The sequence below is a fragment of the Platichthys flesus genome, chromosome 2, assembly GCF_949316205.1.
Source record: "Platichthys flesus chromosome 2, fPlaFle2.1, whole genome shotgun sequence".
Classification (NCBI taxonomy): Eukaryota; Metazoa; Chordata; class Actinopteri; order Pleuronectiformes; family Pleuronectidae; genus Platichthys; species Platichthys flesus.
This window is the reverse complement of record NC_084946.1, coordinates 18,244,020-18,264,193: the sequence shown is the minus strand read 5'-3', so window position 1 is coordinate 18,264,193 and position 20,174 is coordinate 18,244,020. Positions and strand designations below refer to the sequence as shown.

Sequence of the window (20,174 nt, the reverse complement as noted above, 5' to 3'; positions counted from 1 at the left end):
TAAAATAAAATAACTCAATATATATATTAAAAATATGGCTATAAAATACTAAAAGAGATGTTTAAAGTAGGGTATTAAAGTGAAAACAATTCCAAGATAGTGATAAGTAAGTAAGTAATTGGATAAATTAATAAATGATAAATTAAGATTGAACCACATATATCTGTAAAACAGCCTCAAATGTATAAATATACAGACATGCTGTCTACTGTATTGTACCTGAATGTCTGAAAGAGTACAGACATCAATGTTTACTCTCCTAACACACTGCTCTTCATTCTTCCACCATCACAACATGTATCCTAGTAACACTGCTACGCATTTATACACAGTGTATTCTTCACACTATTATGATAACAAAGAACTGTATTTGCACATGCTCCTGCTGTTGCACATGAATTCACCACTACAACTCCCGCGAGTCTAAAACCAATGTTGGTCCTCGTTTTTCCTCCCTGGCAGTTGACTGCTCTTCACACTCAGCAGCTCCGCCAGTGAAGGCTGTTTAAGGTGAAGCCCTGAGTCCAGATGGAGCTGATCAACCTCGGTGACTTTGCCAAGGTGCAGCAGAATGTCACAGCTACACACAACTGTGCTCCATCATACCACTGCCACTTTGACATATTGACTCCCCCCCCTGTCTCTGTAAGGCCTTTACTGGAAATCAGTGCAGTGTCATTTTTGAGACACTCACCCACCCTTAAAGAATCCTGTAAGTCTTGTCTTAAAGCTCATTTGGTCAAAATGCTGCATTTCTTGACTTGAGGTTGAGGGTGAAGCTCCTTCACTATCACACGTGGTAATTACAGCTTATTCCTTCACGACGCTTCTCACACACACACACCAAGACACACACACACACACACACACAGGCTCCCAGTAGTCAGGGGTGCGGCGAGAAATCCTGGACCCTTCGACAACAGCTCAACAAAAGCTCTGACACACTGAATATCTTAAATCGGTGTCATCTTCTTCCCAGGGGAATCATTCAGGGACATCACATTCACACCTCGCGGCCCCCACAAGCTCCCGGTCGCCTACAAAAGAGTCTTTCATCGGAGACCAGAATCCAAGAGATTAGAATGACCTCTCCGGGATTGTAGATACAGTCAGCAAGAGCTACAGCTCACGTCCTCAGTCTGCATGGAGAAAGGTCGAGGTATCTTCTCTGGAGATCCAGAATCCAATCCTAAGGGCTGCCGTCGAGAACACAAATTCGAAGGTCAGTGGAACGGAGATTGGTAGATATATATGATTCTGAGAAAACCCTAATCAGAAACCGTCGTGCAGGAATCAAAATCTATACGAGATATAATGAAATAACTGTCCTGAACAGTTTCACTATACTTTATTTTATAATGCCTTAACCTGCGGACAAAGCAAACAGTGTAAAATTGGCACTTTATATTTATTAATTTGCTCTTTTTAATGTTTAGGCACCATCCAGGAGAAAAACGCTCAACTCAATGATAGTGCATAGTAAATAGTCCTCTATTCTGTGACATGTTCCAGAACATTCGTATCCTACAGGGAAGATCCAGGTCATTGGAGACATCTTCCAGTTCACTGTCGACATGAGCGAGTTTTCCCCGGAGGACGTGATCATCACATCCTCAAACAACCTGCTGGAGGTCCACGCTGAGAAGGTGAGCCGCGCGGCGGGGCCGGCTGCAGACAATGGCAAATGTCATCTGTGGAGTCAAAACAAAACCAAAACGCACAGATGCTGCTCTGGAATGAGTCACTTATCAGGGCAGCTGAATGAGGCACGCTTGTGGAATGTAAAACAAAAAAGGTTTGGTGATTATGGGATGGCAGGCTATTATTCGCACCCTGCACGGCAGCAGTGGATGAACAGCAGGATTTAAATGAACACAATGAAAGTAATAAAGTGGGTTAATAAATCAGGGGATTGCAAATCTTCAAAAAGTTTTTAATACTTTCTGTTAAACTGACTAATGCCTAAGATTTGATTTTAAATGATTCTAAAGCTGTTCTGGAGTAAATGAGACTTTAGCTGCACCGCAAAGGTTTAGGGAACCACATTGGTTTTACAAATTTGACCTTGTACTTGTGATTCATGAGCTTTTGTCTTTGTTCGATAACCACACCTATCTATACAATTTGAAAACACTTCCTGGTTTAATTTCTCCCTTCTTCTCATGATCAGCTGGGAGAAGATGGCACAGTCACAAACACCTTTTCCCACCGGTGCACTCTACCATCAGACGTGGACCCTGGGTCTGTGGCCGTGTGCATGGGGAGCGGCGGGGCCCTGACCGTCAGAGCCCACAGGGTGTGTTCCGTCTCTGTGTGCTCACCACGTTTCAACAGATATAAAACTGTCCTCTGATGTTTGTCTCTTTATTCCTTCAGATGTAATCCCAGCACCACACCAGTGATCCTCCTGGGAACCACTAGAGTTTAGTGACCTCTACTGGCCAGTGGAGGATCACACAATGCGTCATTCACAGACTATGGGAAATATGAGAAACCTCATCAGGGTGCACTTGAAGACACCAACAACGGAAATAAAATGTCATAAGTAACTTGTTGTTTCTTTTGGTGTGATATTTAAGAATAAGCAGCGACGAATCACATAGAATATTGTGACATTGATGTAATAAATCTATTGAAGTTTGAAGTTTTTACCAGGTCTGCTGCTAACTACGAGTTTATACACTTTGGAGATCTGGTGATCGTTTGTAAGAAAACCAACTGGGGACATTTGAAAAATCTGGTCTGATATTTGAAACTCACCTCTGCTCAAAATGGCAGCCACCAGTGTCTGCCTGGATAATAAAAGGAGTTTCTAGCTTTAAGAACAGGTTACCCTCTGGCTTTTTCAAACTTTGCCAGTTTAATTCATTATAAAAACAAAGGATTACCTCTATGACCAATTTTTATGGTAATACATATATAGCGGAAAATTTAGCTTTTTAACTGATCACCTCCATAAACGTTGTGATGGACGACTTCTTGAAGCACCTGAAGGCAACACGACAAAGGCGGAAGTGACGAGGGCGGTTGTCATGGGATGTTTTGGTTTACGGAAGTGTTTATGATGCGGCTCCAGTTATGTTGTGATGTCCACAAGCTAACAAACACACGTCTGCCTGCTCCATGTGATGCTACCTCCGTTAGCTTTAGAGCTAACAACATGGCAGATGTCCCTGCTCCTGGATCAGTCGTAGTAAGCGACTGGCATCGATGTAAAGACAGCAAAGAGTATTTCAACAAGATCCTGCACAAGAAACGACGCAAGAACTTTGGTAGGATTGAGAATCTGTTGATAAATACACCGCAGAGCATCATGGGTTTTACTTAAGTACTGGAATACAAACTGAAGTTACTCGAGTATTGAATGATATGTTTGAATACTTTATACATAATCCTCTCATGTGTTGGTATTTACTGCTTTACATTGTATTTACTCTAATAAACAGGATCACTGTCATTGCAAAGTGATCTGGTGACAATATAAGACATATGAAGATGATGCGCTTGGCTCTAGTCAGTAATGTGATTTCTCCCTATTTGAAACTCCAGTCGAGAAAATAATCAACAGATTGATCCATAATGAAAACATTATTATTATTTCAGCTTTAAAGTACTGTTTACACACATACAGCAGAACTGTTTAATGGGGCCATCACTATTTATTAGTATTGTGTGTGTGTGTATAAGTATGGGATGTGGATATGTTCTCCACACATAATCTATACCCTAACCAGGATTTGATTATACAACAGTATTTCAGAGAATTAGTTCAATAAATTGTTTGTAAGTCAGAAACCGCTGAGCATTACCATATTTTCTGTTGGTTGAATAATGTTCTTTGCCGTCTTGATTTGGAGACTGTTAAAAGTAATATCATGGAAAGTATGAGAAAACATTTTACATATTGAACCAAGCATCACCCCAAGAGAGAAACACTATAGGTCATTTTAAATGTCCTCCAGGCTTGTTGGAGTCTCCAGTGATGCCCCCGCATGCAGCGGTGGACACGGTTCATTATAAGATCTTCATCTCTGGAAAGAGTGGAGTTGGTAAAACAGCTCTGGCTGCTCGACTCGCGGGCCTGAACATTCCCCCTGTGCACTACGAAACCACAGGTGGGTCCCTGCCCCGACTTTGCAACAGGCTCCTGAACCAGTGTGACTTAGTGGAATACCTAAAACTGTAACATCTTTGCAATGTGCATCTCCTGTTCTCGAAGGTATTGAGACGACCGTGGTGTATTGGCCGGTGAAGCTGAGGGAAAGTGGACGAGTGCTTTTCTTCCGTCTACAGCTGTGGGACTGTGGAGAGAACGCCTTGCGTAGATTTGACCATTTGCTTCCGGTATGTATAAAATAAAGAGTCTTACATAAAACCGAGTTGTGAACAAGTGAGTATCAAAAATACTTTCATCCATCACGTGTCACATCCCTGTCCTGTGTCTTTCAGTCCTGTAAGGAGCAGGTGGACGCCGTCCTTTTCCTGTTTTCCTTCACCGACAGGCCTTCCTTCGACGACCTGTCAAACCAGATCGGGAAGTGGACCGGGCCTTCTGTGGGTCGAGTCGCAAAACTGGTGGTCGGCACCAAGTATCCTTTTGTGTTCTTTTATTGACAGTTTCACTTGAGCACTTAAACTCAAAAGCTTTTTAAACTTTCAAGATATTTATAGACCTTTCAATAAAGTAACAATCACAGTTATGCATTTGTGTCAAAGGGTTTGATCACCAGTTCATTTAATATACACAGGAGGAACTTTTGCTTCTCATATTGTGCATTCAAGTTATGGATACGCAGCTGAAAGTCATTTACCCAAATGTTTTTGTTTTTTTAAACCATGTTAATACAGACAAGCATTGGTCCTTAATTCTGGTTTAGATTTGATCTCTTCATGCACTGTGACGTGGCGGAGAGAGACGTGAGGGACTTCCAGGAGACATGGGGTCTGCCGCTGCTGCGTGTGGGAGGGGAGGTGAGCGATGGGCTGGGGGACGTAGCTCTGCTCCTCAACTGCCTGGCAGAGCAGCTGTGGCATCAGGACTGTGTCACAGCTGGATCCGCCCGCCACCCGTCACAGCAGGAGGCCGTGACTCTTCTCTGATTCAGAGGAGTTAAGGAGGCAGTGGAGGTGACATGGACCCCAGGTAGTCTGCCGCTGAGGGACTGCGCTCAGCAGCTGGTCCGGGAGAATCTCAGCTCCCTCAAGATGAGATGGAGCATTAGAGATGGATGCTTATGCTCAAAGGTCTTCACTTCTCATGGTCTGTTAGCAGACTGATGTGTTGACATCATGGGGTCATAGACCAGATTCTAACTGGGACTGATCATATATTATATTAGAAAGCTGGAATACCATCAATGCTGGGTCTTTAAAATCCATAGTCAGTATTTATTAGTTGTTTTGTTGAAAGAAATAAACACCAAGTGCCTCTTGTTTAGTCATGTTGACTTTACATTATTTTTGTGGTCCCCTTCCTCCACTGTACAGTCAAATATAAGACATTTCTATTATCTTTAACCAGGTTATACATTTTAAACAATATATTACATCAGTGAATCATCAATATCAAAGTAGCTCTGACAGAATGTTCATTGAGGTTTGTGATAAATAGGAAATCATATTTATCATTGAAGATCAGTGTGTTTGTTATGTGATCATTTGTGCTTTAAGTCCATGTAATAAAATCAGAACATTTAATTTTTTAATAATTAGAAAACAGAGAACTTTGCTTAAGAAGCCAGTGTTAAATATAAGTTTAAAAAAAAAGAAACAAGATTCCCTCACTCCAGGTGTCTGCTAATATGAATTTGTGCTCGTTAGAATACTCTTGTGTTACGTCTTATGTTGTCCTGTGATTTTGAACATTTTGAAGTGCACTCAAATTCCATTCAATCTCAAGGGTGAACATTAAAGTTAATTATCGAAAACAACTAACGTGCATTTGAAAACAACCAAATTTGACGGCTAAAAATCTAAATTGTCATGTTCCCATCACGTGACAGCAGCTTGATCCAGGCCTCTTTATCTGACCTGTGGTGAAAGAAAGTGATGACAGATGAGTGACTGAATGCTGATCATAAGAGATTTATTGATGAATCACTGGGAGTTTTCTCTAACCTTGTGTTTGTGACAAATATCATGGCAGTGGGATGTCCTACTTGACTTTGGGACAGATGTAGCAGGAAGGAGTCTGAAGGTAAATTCAGGACTTCGGTCTTCAGGTGTTCAACGCGCACATGTGCAGGGAACTCTGTGTGATCCAGAACTATGAACCGCTGATCCCTGAGCAGGATGCAGAGAGAACTCACACATCAGTGGTGATTAAAGGCCAACAATGAACTAAAGCATCTGCTGGGATGTTTGGTTTCTCATGTGGAAATTATAACTTTATTATTTTACACTTTTCCTGACTGCAGAGGTACACCGTTTACCTACCGAATATTTAATTTAAATTTAATAAAGTGTTTCTCAAATACCTTTTGGAGGAGATGATCAGGAGGTCATTGAAGAGGTGGAAGTAGACGCTGATGAAGGATGTTCTGGGGTTGTATGTCCCCTCCACAGTCAGCTGTCTCATGGGACCCTGGTGCACCAGAAACCGCCTACTCACAACCAGAGGAACTGCCTGGATGGATGGAGGAGGAGGTGGTCTAAATACAACGTTTTACTGCCATCTACAGGTTCTATTGCGAAATGACGCCTGTTTTAAAGATAAAAAAAAAAAACATCTCTTCACCTTCACTTTGTCAAAATCCAGCAGCGTCTCCAGGCAGACCAGCTCCTCAATTTGTTTCATTTTTTTAACTCCCTCGTTACAGTCGTTCACAATCTGGTGAGAGAAGAACAGAGAGGAAGTATTCTGAACTTGTACGTGTGCAACAATATCACAGAGTAGAAATAATGATACAGGTCAAAGGCCTGCGTTCAGATTTGTATTTATGAGCAGGAATATTATCATCAAATTAAACCTAAACTTCTTAACTTGCAAACGACCCATCTCAGACTCACAATGCTGGAGAACAGTGACTGGTGAATGAATGTGCACATCATTTTAATGTTGTAATCTTTTAAGACGGGGCTTGTTTTAACTTGCTTGAAAACAAACACACACCCAAACATGAGGCCTCAGATAAACAATCTACCGCAACAGTAAAATCAATTAATGATGTGCAATTTTACACAACAGTCTGTCTCTGAAACTAACAAACATTTGGAGGATTTGAAAACAAGGAATCGTAAAATCTCATTGAACCAACATTTTGGACTAATTCAGCAGCTTCCATGTTCAATCTAAACAAAACATTAACAAAGTTCATCGAAAGTTAGCTTTGCTAGTTCCTTTACTTCGTTTAAAATCAGTTTTATAACCATAATTTACACAACAACATTACTTAACAACTGTCATTGACCTGTTGACTTCCATCTTGGCAGGATTATTCTGATTTGTGCACTTGAGCGTGAACAGCGTTACCTCATGAATGGCTGCTATTGCTTCGATAAGATTTGAAACTGATTCCGAGTCTGGTTCAGTCAGTTTCAGGATGCTCTGAAATGAAAGACACATGATTTATGAAACATTTTGAACAAAGAGGATTATTAAAAAAAATACATATATATTAAAAACTTTAATCAGATGCCCACCTGCAGCAGAAGTTTAACACGTGTGATCCTCTGGAAGGGAAGGACAAGGAAGGACTTGAGATCCTGTCTATGACAAACCGGGTCACTCTCGAGCTTCTTGAGTGAAAACACAAAGTCTCTGTTCTGCTGCCTTGAAAGAGACGATGGGTGAGTGGTTTTGATTTACAAATGCTGACGGTGTTTAAAGCAGGACAGACACTTACTGCAGCTTGTTGACCAGGTCCTTCTGATACATGATGTTTGTCACATAGGGCACATAGAGGTCGTGAAACTCGGAACTATGCTGGAGCACAATGTCTCCAACCTGAGAGACGAACACGCTCTCCCCTAGCCGCATCTCCAGATCCATGAGGAACCTACGAGACACTGGCTCAGTATTGACGTCAACGCAACCAGTTCAGAAATGAAAGGTTGTGTGTGTGGAGCTCTCACTTTTCACTGGCTGCCATGACGCGACGAATGTTGGAAAACAGAAAGTGATGCTCCATCGGCGACAGGGTCTGCTTCAGTGCCTTGGATGCTTGGAAATGATTGACAGCGACTCCAAGGCTCCTCAAGTAGGACGCTTCAGAACCGATCAACTCAAACATGGACTTCAAATGAACAAAGCAAGAACATTATTTCTCTAGTTTGTTCCCCTGACGTTGAAGGTTAAACTAGATTTTTACAAAAGTCTTTAAATCCCATTGAAAATCTAAAACACTGAAATGATCCAGGTAAGAACTGAATGTGAACAACATGTTTTAAATAATCCCAAACTAAGCCACTTTTAATTCCTTCATGAGTGACATTTTGCCTATATTACTGAAAGTTACTTAGCCTTTTATAAAAATGAATACACAAAGTAGTTTTTAAGTCAGAAATGTACAATATATAATCTAGGCTAAAAAGGAGCTTTAAAGATGAACTTTAAAGCTAAACCCAAAATGTTAACATGCTTGGGGAAGGAATAACCAGCATCTTACCATTGCAGGCTAATGTTACGTACTATATGTTGCTAATATGCAAATGTGCGGCTTGAAAGGAACAAGAGGAGTTTAGGTAAAACAATGTAAAGCTGAACCTGGCCATAGGCTTACATGAGCCTGTTACTCAGAGTGGGGAAGGGACCAAGGATTTTCTTTTCACTTTCTTAAATATTATAAGGTAGTGTTCTTTTCTAAATGTTCACGGTTTTCCCAGGAAATAGGCACATTAAGGAAACGGATATCTATGTGCGTGTACAATTTTGTGCAGCTTGATCCAATTTAAAAGGGACTGTGAGGACTTGGGGGGGGGGGGGGGGTTACACTCTAGCTCATCATATTTAATTCAATATCAAAACATCCCGAGTTAAGTCTCAGTAAAAGCATGAAATGGAGACCATCGTACCTCCTGAAGGCGAATCTCTCTGTTGGTCAAACTGCTGAGCAGGCCTGATGCCTTCACCTCATCTAGATCTTGCCAAAGGGTGCATGGAGTCACCCTGATGGGGTGAGCTAAAGGTGAGGATGGCTTCACTTCAGCCGGGTGCGACTGTGGAGATGTGGCCTCAGACTGAGAACTCGGGCCAAGAAGGAACTGCAGACCCTGCAGATACTGCGGCGTTATCAGTTCAGACAGAAAAGTCCTGTCGAGACTCTGCAGATCATTCCTCACCGCCTGCAGACAGTAGTCCTGGTACAGAGGGACTGCAGAGTGGAGAGAGATACACAACAGGTTATTTTCATTGACGACAAACTCAATGACTTACTAGAGGCCTCGAGGAAAATGGTAGGCTTACAAAAGTGGATGTACTTTGACTGGAACACCTCTTCCTCCTCTACAGGCTCTCCCTCCCTGGTTTGAATAAGCAGGCCACGTTTAGTTAGTAGAGTACACAGAATATAGAAATGATAATGCATTGCCTCTCTTACCCGGCTGCATTTGTATCCTGATCTTCGTCATCAACTCTGAGAACAGAGAGCAACTTGGGCACTGAAAGCATTTTTGCCAAATTCCATGTTCCCTTTAAAGCCAACGAGCGGATGGCAGACGATATGACTATGGCAGGGCTGTCAGAGGTCAAATATGTTTCATTAACAAAATCCTACAAGTTAAATGTAGTCCTCTACAGTACTTGAGATACTTTACCTGTTGTCTTCTTGCTGGTTCAGGGAGTCGTCGCTCTCATCCAGAGCTCCACTGTCCTGTGCACCATCCCTCTCCAAGGTGGGGAACTCTGCTGAGAGCTCCTCTCCTGTGGTCAGTACAGGACTATCTCCAAAGTAGGAGTGTAGATTAGCGATGATGCTGCTGCTCGAAGAGCTAAGGTTCTCCTCATTGTAATCAGATTGAGCCATGACGCGTCGGCATGAAACTTTATTTTAAAACTCTGCTCTGTGACGCGTTTGTCCAGAGCAGCTCTCTCTCCTCCGTCTGCCTCACAATCACTGAGGTTAAATGGTCTCAGTTCAGCGGACTCTGAGCCGTCAGCAGCAATCACACAGACCAGAGTCAGCTGGGAAAGTCCTCACAGGAGCAAAGGTCTTGGATCATTGATGGACGATGACAGAAAGACTGGTTTAGTGCTACAACACAGTCTTGGTTATCTTAATCAATGAAGTACTCAAACATTTTACTTGAGTAAAAGTACAAGTAGATCAACAAACATTCCCAGGTAAAAGTGACACATTAAATTTACTAATTGAGTAAAAGTAAATTATTGCGTTTAAATATACTTTAAGTATTAAAAGTATTTGCAGAGTTTAGCCTACCCCCTACGGCAAGGCACTTACAATAGAGTACATTTCTGTCTATATATTTCTACTTATTTTACTTACTTTCCTTAAATTAAGTACTTCCTGACTTCTTCAACACTGAGCTTTGATTGGATGAATTAACCCCCCATATTGATTACCTTTGACAAAAAATATATATATAAAAAACAATTTAAACTAAATGAATTGTAAAACTGTAGTTGAGTAGAAAGTACAGAGATTTTTTGATGTGTGTATTGGAGTAAAGTTAATAGTTCCCCAAAATAAATCTAGTAAAACACAGATATCTGAAAATGCACTTAAGTACAGTAGCAGAGTAAATGTACTGCATTTCCATTCCTCTACTGCATTGGTAAATGATCTGCTAATTATGAGCCACCGCTTGTATAAACAAACTGAAAAACTCCAATCACAATTTCATTTAGCCCAAAGTGACGGCTTCAAATAACTTTCTTCTATCAGGTCACATCATTTCTGTTTGAAAAATGACTTGTATCACATGGTATACAAATACTAGTTCCATTTTATTTGCAATTTAAAATTTCATAAAAGTAAATAATTCGATCTGCCTGAACATTGTCGGTACTTGACTCAAATGAAGCCATTAAAATCCTTGATAATACGATGAAAGTAGTGACAAAAAATTTGACAGTTGCGAAATGTCTAAATTCTAACAGATTACAAACTGAAAGTGGATGCGTTTAAAAGGTATGAACACACATTAGGATGATTTGACACAACATGGACTTTCTGAACAGGAGCTACAAACAGCTTTGTAACCAATACATGGCAGCGCATTCAAACTGTGAAGAATGATACATACAGTACAAGATCCCTTCTCCAATACACAGACTGGATTCAAAAAACGATAATGATCAAACCTCAACATAGACATACACATGTGTGTGTGGCTCACTTGATATTTCAGTGTGAGAATGGCTGTGAATGTAGGGGTTTCCATTTGTGTGTGATTTGTAAACTGGATCAGAAATGATCAACCCTACTCGGCAGCCGCTTCTCAATGAACTGGTTCTTATTTGTAAATTGAAGGGGCAACGAACATAAAATCAACAAAAACAAAAAGAAGAAAAATCACCAAATCGTTTCAAATTGCCATGTTTGTGCTGAATTATCTAAATCTCTCCAGACTGGGGCAGTCCAGCATGGGGTGTAGAAATTATGCTGCTTTAATAACAAATTATAATAAAGTTTAGCAGTTCAAGAACCATTTATACGAGGGGCATTTAATAAAATGTCAAAGTTGGACAACAAATAAAGAAGAAAATCAATCTAATACGAAATCTCTAAAAACAAAAGAAATGGGTGGGCACCAAAACATCTGCATGCAAACACACCTCACATATCCAGAAAAGAATTAGCGGTTGTCCTGTTTGTTCTTGGATATTCTTCATGACAAACCAAGAGACAGCATTTCCCTGTGTTTAGATGCGCTCCCTGGTAAAAAAGAGCTGAGACATCTGGATCAGTAACAAGGTATAAATAAGACAGATGCAGAGTTCGGAGGCCAGGGACTCACACGAGTGGTTGAGTCTAGGTGGGCACAATGATACTGCGGGCTAGTAGTGCCAGCAGAGCTAGCTCCACCACCCCATGGGCCTGTTCCAGTGCCTCTGCAGCCTCCCTGGCAGAAAAGCCAGCTGCCTGGATTCTCTGGATGTGCTCAGCAGGAAATGGTTCTGTAAAGGGATTTGGAGACGCGTGATGAGGGGCTGTAGATGAAGTCTGGGCAGCCTGAGCAAGAGGAGGACCACAGGAGGATGTGGTGCTAGAGACTTCCTCAGATGAGCCTGCTGTTATAGACAGAGGGCTAAGAAAAGTCTGATCAGTCTTGGGGCCAAGAGTGTCTGGGCTGTTGGTGCAAGAGGCTTGTCCCTCTGCTGCCAGTGTCCCCTGCTGCCCCTCAGGAGGTTCCCTGAGCTCCAGGTCTGCAGCAGGATCAGGAGGTGCCCCTCGCTCAGGCTGAGAGATGCTGATGTTACCGACTTCATTTATCCCACTTCTATCCGCCCCCCTCTCCCCAGAGCCATCTGGATGCTGAGGTGGCCCTTGTTCCTTTACAGTCTCAGCTTCATTTCTACCAAGATACTCATCCTGGCCAGAGAGGTCGGACACAAGACACTTAGATGGTCCCTCATCACACACAGCAGCAGCATGGTTGGCTTTGGCATTGCTTGGTTCTGCAACAGATGTAATAGTAATAGCAGTGGAGGGGGTAGGCTGGGAGTCTTCAGGTGTCGGGGTGCGGGGCTCGGTGACCAATTCGTCTGCGTCCTGTCTGAACGGATGTGACGGGGAGCAGGAGGTGCTGCGGCTTTGGGACTGAGCACAGCTGTTGGTGACCAGCAGCTCGTGGAGCTCCATCAGAGCTGCTGCCAGCGAGGGGATGCTGTCGGAGCTGGAGCGGCGCTCTGCTTCAGGGTGGTCCCTCTCGGTGGTCACCTCGCACTTGGATGCGGTGGGAGACTCCATTTCAACTGAGTCCGGTTGGCTAGCAGCACTCTGACAGGCTTCAGTGGAATTAGCGGTGAGGGACTCAATCGTCTCCTGCTCCATGGGTTGAATGGGGGATAGTTCCTCTGGTTGGGAGGTCATTGAGCTGTTCAGTACCTCAAATGATTCAGCATCGGTCTCTGAGGCTGTACAGTGTTCCTCACCCTCTGGATACTGGGATGATGTTGTCATGTCTGCTGGAGGGGACAGTGTTGGGAGGACGTCTGTTGATGGACTGGGTACAGGGGACATTTCGGAATTGCTCTGGAGCGGCAGAGGGTGAGGTTGGACCTGATGAATTGTAGAACCAGAAACCTCTGCAGGGTACAAAGGTGGAGGAAGCTCCTGAACGCCATGTTGGTCCTGGCTCTGCCCTGGTGCTGAGGCCTGCTCCATGGCGGCTGGGGCAGACTGGGAGGGATCCACGGTTTGTGGCTGGCCAGAGGAGGGGCCTTGGGTGGGGGAGGTGGATGAGGATATGTTGTCTAAGGTTCTGGGTAATGTAAATGATGGGGGCTGTGGTGAGGTAGTTTGTCCATCTGCAGTGTCTAATGTAAGAGAAAACAGTAGCAGAATTCAACAGCAGGAATTTATGTGAATCTTGTCTGGGAGCACCACTTAAAAAAATATGCATTTTTCATTAAAAGATTGGGAAACAAAACAAAAGTGTCCTCGCTAAAAGTCTGGAAATATAATAACAGATGTTCTATCGCTTTAAAAGTTATTGGTATCAGAATACACAAAGTAAAGCATTTAAGTACAACATCAATTAACCAATCCAGCAAAATAACAGCAAATCAAAAGTAATAAAAAAGCAATGGACTTAGCACTTGCAATGGACTTGCGAATGTGCAGTACCTGGTTGGTAGGGCCCTCTCCAGCTGTCTCCAAATGCATCAGTGCTGTCCTGCTTAGGGGTTAAGGCACACACCACACGCATCATGCAAAGGGACGGAGAAAGTTAGCAGTCGCACACGGGGCATGCACCAACCCATCAGCCTTTTCACGCACACACACACACACGCACACAGATGTGAAAAGTGTCATCCAAAAAAACAACTTGATCTTATGTTCTGAAAGGGATGACGGTGCAATCACTAAACCTGAGGCAACGTCAGGAAGAGGATTGATCAAAGCACTTAATCGTAAGATAATGAGACTATCAGTTGATTGATGCCACAAAAAGGCATCACAACTCCCCTGCTTGTTTGTCTGGATCACATTTATAATCTGCAGCCATTGCTGGACATGGCTGACTGTCTTGCTAAATCTTGCCAAAAAGAGCCTCTTAAGTTAGTGAGACTATCATCTTATTATCAGAGAACTATTTCACAAATTTGAGACCATAGTTTTAGACCCCAAAAGTCATTCAAGTTGCCTTTTCATTTTGATGATAACATAATTATTATGTCAACACTCAGCAACTTGGCAAAGCATACACATGAAAAGCCCACTGTGTATGGTCATTAAATTGGGCCAAAGCAGTTTTCAGGGAATGTAATTTGAACGTCTTGTTTTAATCACCAGCAGCATTTCCTCTGTAGCTTTTCTCAGGCGGTTGAGATATTCTTTTCAACAATTATACACTGTTTTGCATTCAAATCTTACAATTATGACATTATTCTTTTCATTCTTCAGAAATCATAATTACAAGAAATTGTCTAAACTTTGTGAAGATAAATAGAAAGCATATTTCTCACTGTACAACTTACCCCCTACATTTCTTAGCACAAGCTCTCCCTCCTACTTTGTATTAGTGGTTTGGAGTGCTGTTCACACTGTCTGTGTGAGCTAGTGCAGCACCTGTTGTAAACATGCCTGCTGGAAATGGGCAGTGTGTTTGCTGCACAGAGAGCTGTTCACCTGTTTTTTTTTGTTGTTTTTGTCACAAGTGGTAGAAGCTTGACTTAGTTCAGCACCTTTAAGTTCAGGCTTTTATCCAAAGTGAATACAGTCAATCAAACATCAACATTAATGGTACATGGCACTTAAAACAAGGCAGAATGAGCCAAAGATCTTAACATTAACGGACTCTCCAACAGTGAAGACAAATTGCCTCTGCTGGGTCTTAAATATGTACAGGAAACTACTATGTGGCTTGTCTACTGCCTAAGAATCACAAATAAGTGCTAATTAGTCTTTTTCTCAATAACTTTGATACCGAGATACAGTTTTGACTCATGAATGTTCTCCTTTAAGCCTGAAACATTTATATCAGCCAAGAGCTTATTTATCTTTTTTTAAAAGCTTAGATATGCTCAAAATCTTTTAGTACCCCGATCTTATATTATTCTGAAACACAGTGTATTTGCTGTGGTGATGACATGAGGTGGTTATGTGATGATTTTGATGACACATTAAATTGTTGAGAGTAAGAAGCTTTATGTGGCACATGCAAACATAGTTACACCTCAACTGGAAAAAGTTCCGTAAAAACAGGCTGAGGTGCAGAAATGAGAAGCAGGTTCATACCGCTTTCTTGTATGGACCTCTGAAGAGCCTCTGCCAGTTCCCTGTCAGCCATCTCTTCTGGACGGGCTTCTTCACGACCCTCTGTTCCATATGCCAGTCGGGCGCACTCTGGCAGCTCCGACTCAGGCAGGAAACGGGTTTCAGTGCCCGTAGTGCCTATTAGCACCAAGTTCTTCTTCAGATCAATAGCACACTGCAAAAAAGGAAAAAGAAGGAACAAATAATGAATCTATATAGGGAAAAAAATGTATAATTCAATGTAGAAGTGCACACTATGATCAGTCAGAAGGGCCTCACACCTGGTGTCTCTTCAGCATATCCAGGCCAAGCAGCATGTCCATCGGTTGGTCTTCCAAGATGGAGAAAGAACAAGGAAGGTAGTCCCCTTCTATCTGGACCTGAGCTGGATGAGAGCAACAGGACAACACTTTGTCAACAACACTGAACTATCAGGTAGAGACTTGAATGTCGTTGCAGTTGAAGTAACAGAACGTTTAACTTGGTTGGAATACAGCACTTTCACAGATGCAAGTTGTGTTCATAAATTTGGAAATTATTCTTATAGAAATAATTGATGTTGATGCATAATAAAAAAGATGGATTACTATTTCTTGTGTGATTGCCAGCATTGAAACACCTATTTTGACATTGAAAATCATGTTAATAATCTCAGCATTCGGTTCAGCCCTATTATTAGGAATTTATCTTTTCCAATGGATACAATACTTACTGTAACCCATTGGTTCTTAAACTGTGAACAAGTTTCTTAATATGCGATTTCATAACCACAAATTGTACATTAATCCTAGAAGTACACGCTTCTCGCACCAAATCTGCTGGGACTGCCTCAAGCTTCCCGTGAATCTCAAAGGAGAACCGTTATAGCCAGTGGGATGCTGAATAATTAAAAACATAACTGGCTACACACAAATAGGAGGTTGACTTTAAAGACATCTAGCAACCGAGGTAACCTCAACTATACAACTATGTCATATTTGTGTAAAAAAGGCTTGAGACTATTTGACACCAACCCAAGTGAACTCTGCCAATGATCTTCTGGGTGCCCACACCCTTAGCGATCCCGGCCCAGCGTCGGTCCACCAGCCGCATAATATTGCAGCGCTCGGCACATGCTTGGCTCATGATGGTCATCTGAGCCCCTAAAAGTTGGAAATGTCAAGATTTGATTAAATCATAACCAATAATACAAACGATTTGCCATTAAGTGAGTCTGAAATAGCAGACGATATTATGGTTTACATATTTGCTCAAAACAAGCATGTCAGGATTTAATGCTGATTACCTGAGTCAACGAAAGCTTTCACAGGGTGGCCGTTGACTCTGCAGTTAATGTAGAGCATAACCACCTGGCCAAAGCTTTCTGGGGCCTCCTCCATTGCAATGGTCATGTTTTCTTCCACATTGTGCTGCCTGGAACCCGTACAAATCCAAAGGTAAGACACTTTGTAAAGAAGATTTTAATATTTGAATACAAGTGGTAAAAACCTCTACAGCATTAAGACCATACCTAATGTCCTCCTCTATCTTTGCTTGTGCATCCAAATCAAAAGGATCAGCAACAATAAGTCTGATTCTCTCTTGCTCTCTCTTAGCTCGATCCTGCTGCTGCTCCTGCAGCACTTTGGTGAAACGTTCTGAGGATGTTTACAAAGACAGACAGACAGTTATACTAACATGGTGGATTCATATCTTATTGACAGTAAAAGAATCATGGCATGTGATGGCTGTTTTTGTTTCATTTACCCAGGTCTCCGCTGAGAAGGGCCTCAGCAAGTGGTGGGTTTCGCTCCTTCAGGAGTGAAAGCTCATGGGGATTGGATAACAGCATCTGCTGGAGTAAGGCGGGGTCATCCAACCCCTGAGGAGAGGAGCCGCGAAAGGCCGATGGCGTGGAGGTTTGAGCAACAGGCTGCGGCTGGGGCTGAGGCTGAGGCTGCGGCGGTGACTGTTGCTGTGGTGGAGCCTGTTGTTGTGGCCTGATTGCACTACGCTGACTGGTTGAGGCAGAAGTGCCCGGGACTGTGATGGAGCGAAAGTCGATATGGGGCAGACCTAATGGGGAGAGAGGACAGAGACTGAGAGATTAGCTCACTGCATAAAACAAGTAAATGTTTTTTTTTTATATTATAACTTTCTGTTTACCCTAAAGTTATCCAATTGACTCTTACTATATAACTGCTCCTTCCTTCCCCCACATACTTTTGATAACAGACCGTAATCTTGTATCCCACCCCTCCCACATAAAAAAACTGCAGCTCTACTTCTCTAAGTAGAACTGGCATCATTGCTGTATGTTTAATTTGTGTTGTTCAGTGCAAAATAACATTTTAAATTGAAGATTTTTCTACTATCTACCCTCTATTAAAACGTCAGTATTTCTTTGATGATATTTTAACAAACACGTGCATTACCTGGAAAGGCTGGCTGTTTTGGTGCTGGTCTTCTGTCAGCTTGACTGAGAACCACCACATCTCCATCTTTAACACCATAGGTCCCCAAGGCACGAGTGGGGTCTTTAAGGGGCTGTTCTACATACGTGATCTGGACATAGAAACATACAGGGCAGTTATTTAAATGAATTATACAGTTTCAATGTCTAGGCCAGTTTCAGTGGATTGCCTTAAAGTTTCAGATGGTTATCAAGAGGATGTAATAGCTACCTTCAAACCAAGATCTGCAAAGTGAAACTACTGCCAGATCAGATTCATCATGGTGTCAAGTGTATTGGCGCAAATCATCTCACTTTCTGCGTCCAGTGTCCAGACTACCACCAAACTGTACTACGGAAGTTAGGGCGACGAGGGAATTCAAAATCCTTGTTTTCTGAGTGAATAATAATGGCTTGCTTGGCTAAATTATCTAAATGTCACCCATTGTACACTTTAAGGGCAGTAGCAAAAAAAATTGTTTTCATTGATTCATTTCTCAGATAATAATTTGGTCTATAGATAATCTGAAAGAAGAGATATTAGTTTTCGAGAGCACAAGGTGCCGCCATGAGGTTGCTTCATTGTTCAACCAACAACACAATACACAAAGATAATAATCGATTTATCACATTGAGCAACGAGAAAAAGAAAGTCCTCAACACATGGCAGGTGGACTTTGAACCTGTTTAACATGTTTTGCTCATAAAGTGACTTAAATCATTAACTAGTTCTCCCACAAAATGTTTTTGTTAAAATCAAATGAATGCCAGGAATGATCCTCATAGGTCCCAGGCCAAGTGTAGTGGACCCTTGTTTCAGACAGCTCTATAGTTACACACAGTACTTTTTCAATAATATATATATACAATGAAATACAAATACACAGCTAAACCTAAGACCATAAAGCCAAGCAAAGATAAATAAATGTAACTATTATGTACAAAACACTAAAGAGAAAGTAAACAGTAATTGTCGGGCCTCCTCCTTCCGCATTTAGTGAGTGATGTTGAGAAGACGTTTACTAACATGGATTTAAAAATAATGGGTTCAAAACGCAACAACATACTCTGTTAATTGTGTTAATTCAAACAAAGTGAAGCTCAGGAACCCAAGCTAACTACCAGACAGCAGCTAGCTTGACTTTCAGTCAAGTTAAAGATGTCCAAGGACACCACTGTCCCTTGGAAACTTGGTGTCCTCTGTTGAACACACGCGTCTGTAATAGTGTCTGTTGTTGACAAACACTTTCGCAACACCGCCTCCGTCAAAACAGCGAAACTACTATTCATGCTAGCGCATTAGCTAGCTCGCTAGCCGTTAGCAGCGTTAGCTCGGCGGCCGCAGCGCAGCTCGGGTCTGACCTGGATCTCCGCCGCCGGGATCCCGGACTCCAGCTCGCAAAGTGCCACGAAGTCTCTCAGCTCCAGCTCCGGGGACACATCGAGGCCGAAGGTGGTTTCTGGTTGGTCCCTCGGAGCGCAGAACACGGTGACCAGCATCGTTTGTCGGAGGAGAGGGGCGCGATCACCGGACGAACCCGCTGTGACAGACTGCGGTTAATGTAGTTTCACAGAGGAAGAGCCCCAGTTATTCTTTAGATTCCTGCCCGAACGTAAAGACGTGGTTCAGGAGCGGAAGTAGCGTAACGGGGCAACGCAACACGAACACGGTGACTGCTTGGCACTAACGAAGCACGAGCCCGATGTGACAGTTTCTCTTTTAACTAAACAACATCACATATTGCTCAGAGGTGCCGCATTTCCCTGGTTTTACGACATGTCGTATGACAGAATTCATTGTCGCGAGCGTTTTTTTCTTCTAATGTTACAAGCACTTCAATTTAGCGTCATACTATCACCCTCTACCGGATTTGTTGACAGTTACACATATTAAAGCGAGGCTCAAACAGTAAATAAAAAATCATAAAGCAAAACATAAACAAGTTAGGGTTAACTTAAAGACTCTTAATGTGTATGTATTGTTTTCATTTTATACTGCTAAACTATTTATTTTGTTTCCCTCAATCCATCGTCTGTTTATTGATGTCCATTGTTTATTGCTGTTGATTAGGATGTGTTTTACAATAAAAGCTTTGAAAAAATCTATATGTGAACTGATTCTCATTCTATATGCAAAGTTTTTTATTCACATACAAGCATTTTCTGATTAGACTGAATAGCCCAATAATCTTAGAACTTTAAATCAGTGTTCCCTGACACCACTAACTAATCCTCTTTCTTTATACTTATACTTTCCAATGAAAAGGGGAATAAAAAGAATCAAAACTATTTAAAAGTTTTTTTTCAGTCTTCTTTTTGCGCACATGACATTTGAAGACACAGTTTAGGGTCTGAAACTCTCA

General features: G+C 42.1%; 4 protein-coding genes across 7 annotated transcripts; 2 read left to right on the top strand and 2 right to left on the bottom strand.

Annotated features, from left to right (window-relative positions):
- The first annotated feature begins 1,143 nt into the window (after window positions 1-1,143).
- LOC133974864 (heat shock protein beta-7-like) lies at window positions 1,144-2,515 on the top strand. The gene is made up of 4 exons (XM_062412661.1): window positions 1,144-1,222; window positions 1,513-1,646; window positions 2,171-2,296; window positions 2,377-2,515. The coding sequence occupies exons 1-4, from the start codon at window positions 1,144-1,146 to the stop codon at window positions 2,380-2,382; spliced, it is 345 nt and encodes a 114-aa protein (XP_062268645.1). The 3' UTR covers window positions 2,383-2,515.
- A 546-nt stretch (window positions 2,516-3,061) lies between these two features.
- Window positions 3,062-5,237, top strand: cplane2 (ciliogenesis and planar polarity effector 2). Its single transcript, XM_062403813.1, has 5 exons — window positions 3,062-3,272; window positions 3,963-4,115; window positions 4,220-4,344; window positions 4,450-4,589; window positions 4,878-5,237. Exons 1-5 carry the CDS (start codon window positions 3,062-3,064, stop codon window positions 5,098-5,100), a joined length of 852 nt encoding a protein of 283 aa, XP_062259797.1. The 3' UTR covers window positions 5,101-5,237.
- A 451-nt stretch (window positions 5,238-5,688) lies between these two features.
- On the bottom strand, window positions 5,689-10,067 carry si:ch73-15b2.5 (rho guanine nucleotide exchange factor 5). The gene is made up of 12 exons (XM_062403801.1): window positions 9,754-10,067; window positions 9,537-9,674; window positions 9,404-9,459; window positions 9,013-9,311; window positions 8,074-8,234; window positions 7,845-7,997; window positions 7,642-7,771; window positions 7,472-7,546; window positions 6,737-6,829; window positions 6,477-6,625; window positions 6,118-6,282; window positions 5,689-6,030 (listed from the first exon to the last, which is right to left on the bottom strand). The coding sequence occupies exons 1-12, from the start codon at window positions 9,960-9,962 to the stop codon at window positions 5,973-5,975; spliced, it is 1,686 nt and encodes a 561-aa protein (XP_062259785.1). The 5' UTR covers window positions 9,963-10,067; the 3' UTR covers window positions 5,689-5,972.
- Window positions 10,068-10,884: 817 nt separating this feature from the next.
- Window positions 10,885-19,649, bottom strand: ddi2 (DNA-damage inducible protein 2). 4 transcript variants are annotated; one of them, XM_062403778.1, is made up of 10 exons: window positions 19,174-19,647; window positions 17,795-17,924; window positions 17,127-17,435; window positions 16,891-17,017; window positions 16,666-16,793; window positions 16,394-16,522; window positions 15,662-15,765; window positions 15,363-15,555; window positions 13,749-13,797; window positions 13,350-13,438 (listed from the first exon to the last, which is right to left on the bottom strand). In XM_062403778.1, exons 1-9 carry the CDS (start codon window positions 19,309-19,311, stop codon window positions 13,787-13,789), a joined length of 1,269 nt encoding a protein of 422 aa, XP_062259762.1. In that variant the 5' UTR covers window positions 19,312-19,647; the 3' UTR covers window positions 13,350-13,438; window positions 13,749-13,786. The 4 variants fall into 4 exon arrangements, with proteins under 4 accessions (XP_062259743.1, XP_062259753.1, XP_062259762.1 ...); XM_062403787.1 differs by lacking the exon at window positions 13,350-13,438 and having other exon boundaries at window positions 13,769-13,889; window positions 19,174-19,649; XM_062403759.1 differs by lacking the exons at window positions 16,394-16,522; window positions 16,666-16,793; window positions 16,891-17,017; ... (1 more) ...; window positions 17,795-17,924; window positions 19,174-19,647 and having other exon boundaries at window positions 10,885-13,438.
- Between the last annotated feature and the right edge of the window lie 525 nt (window positions 19,650-20,174).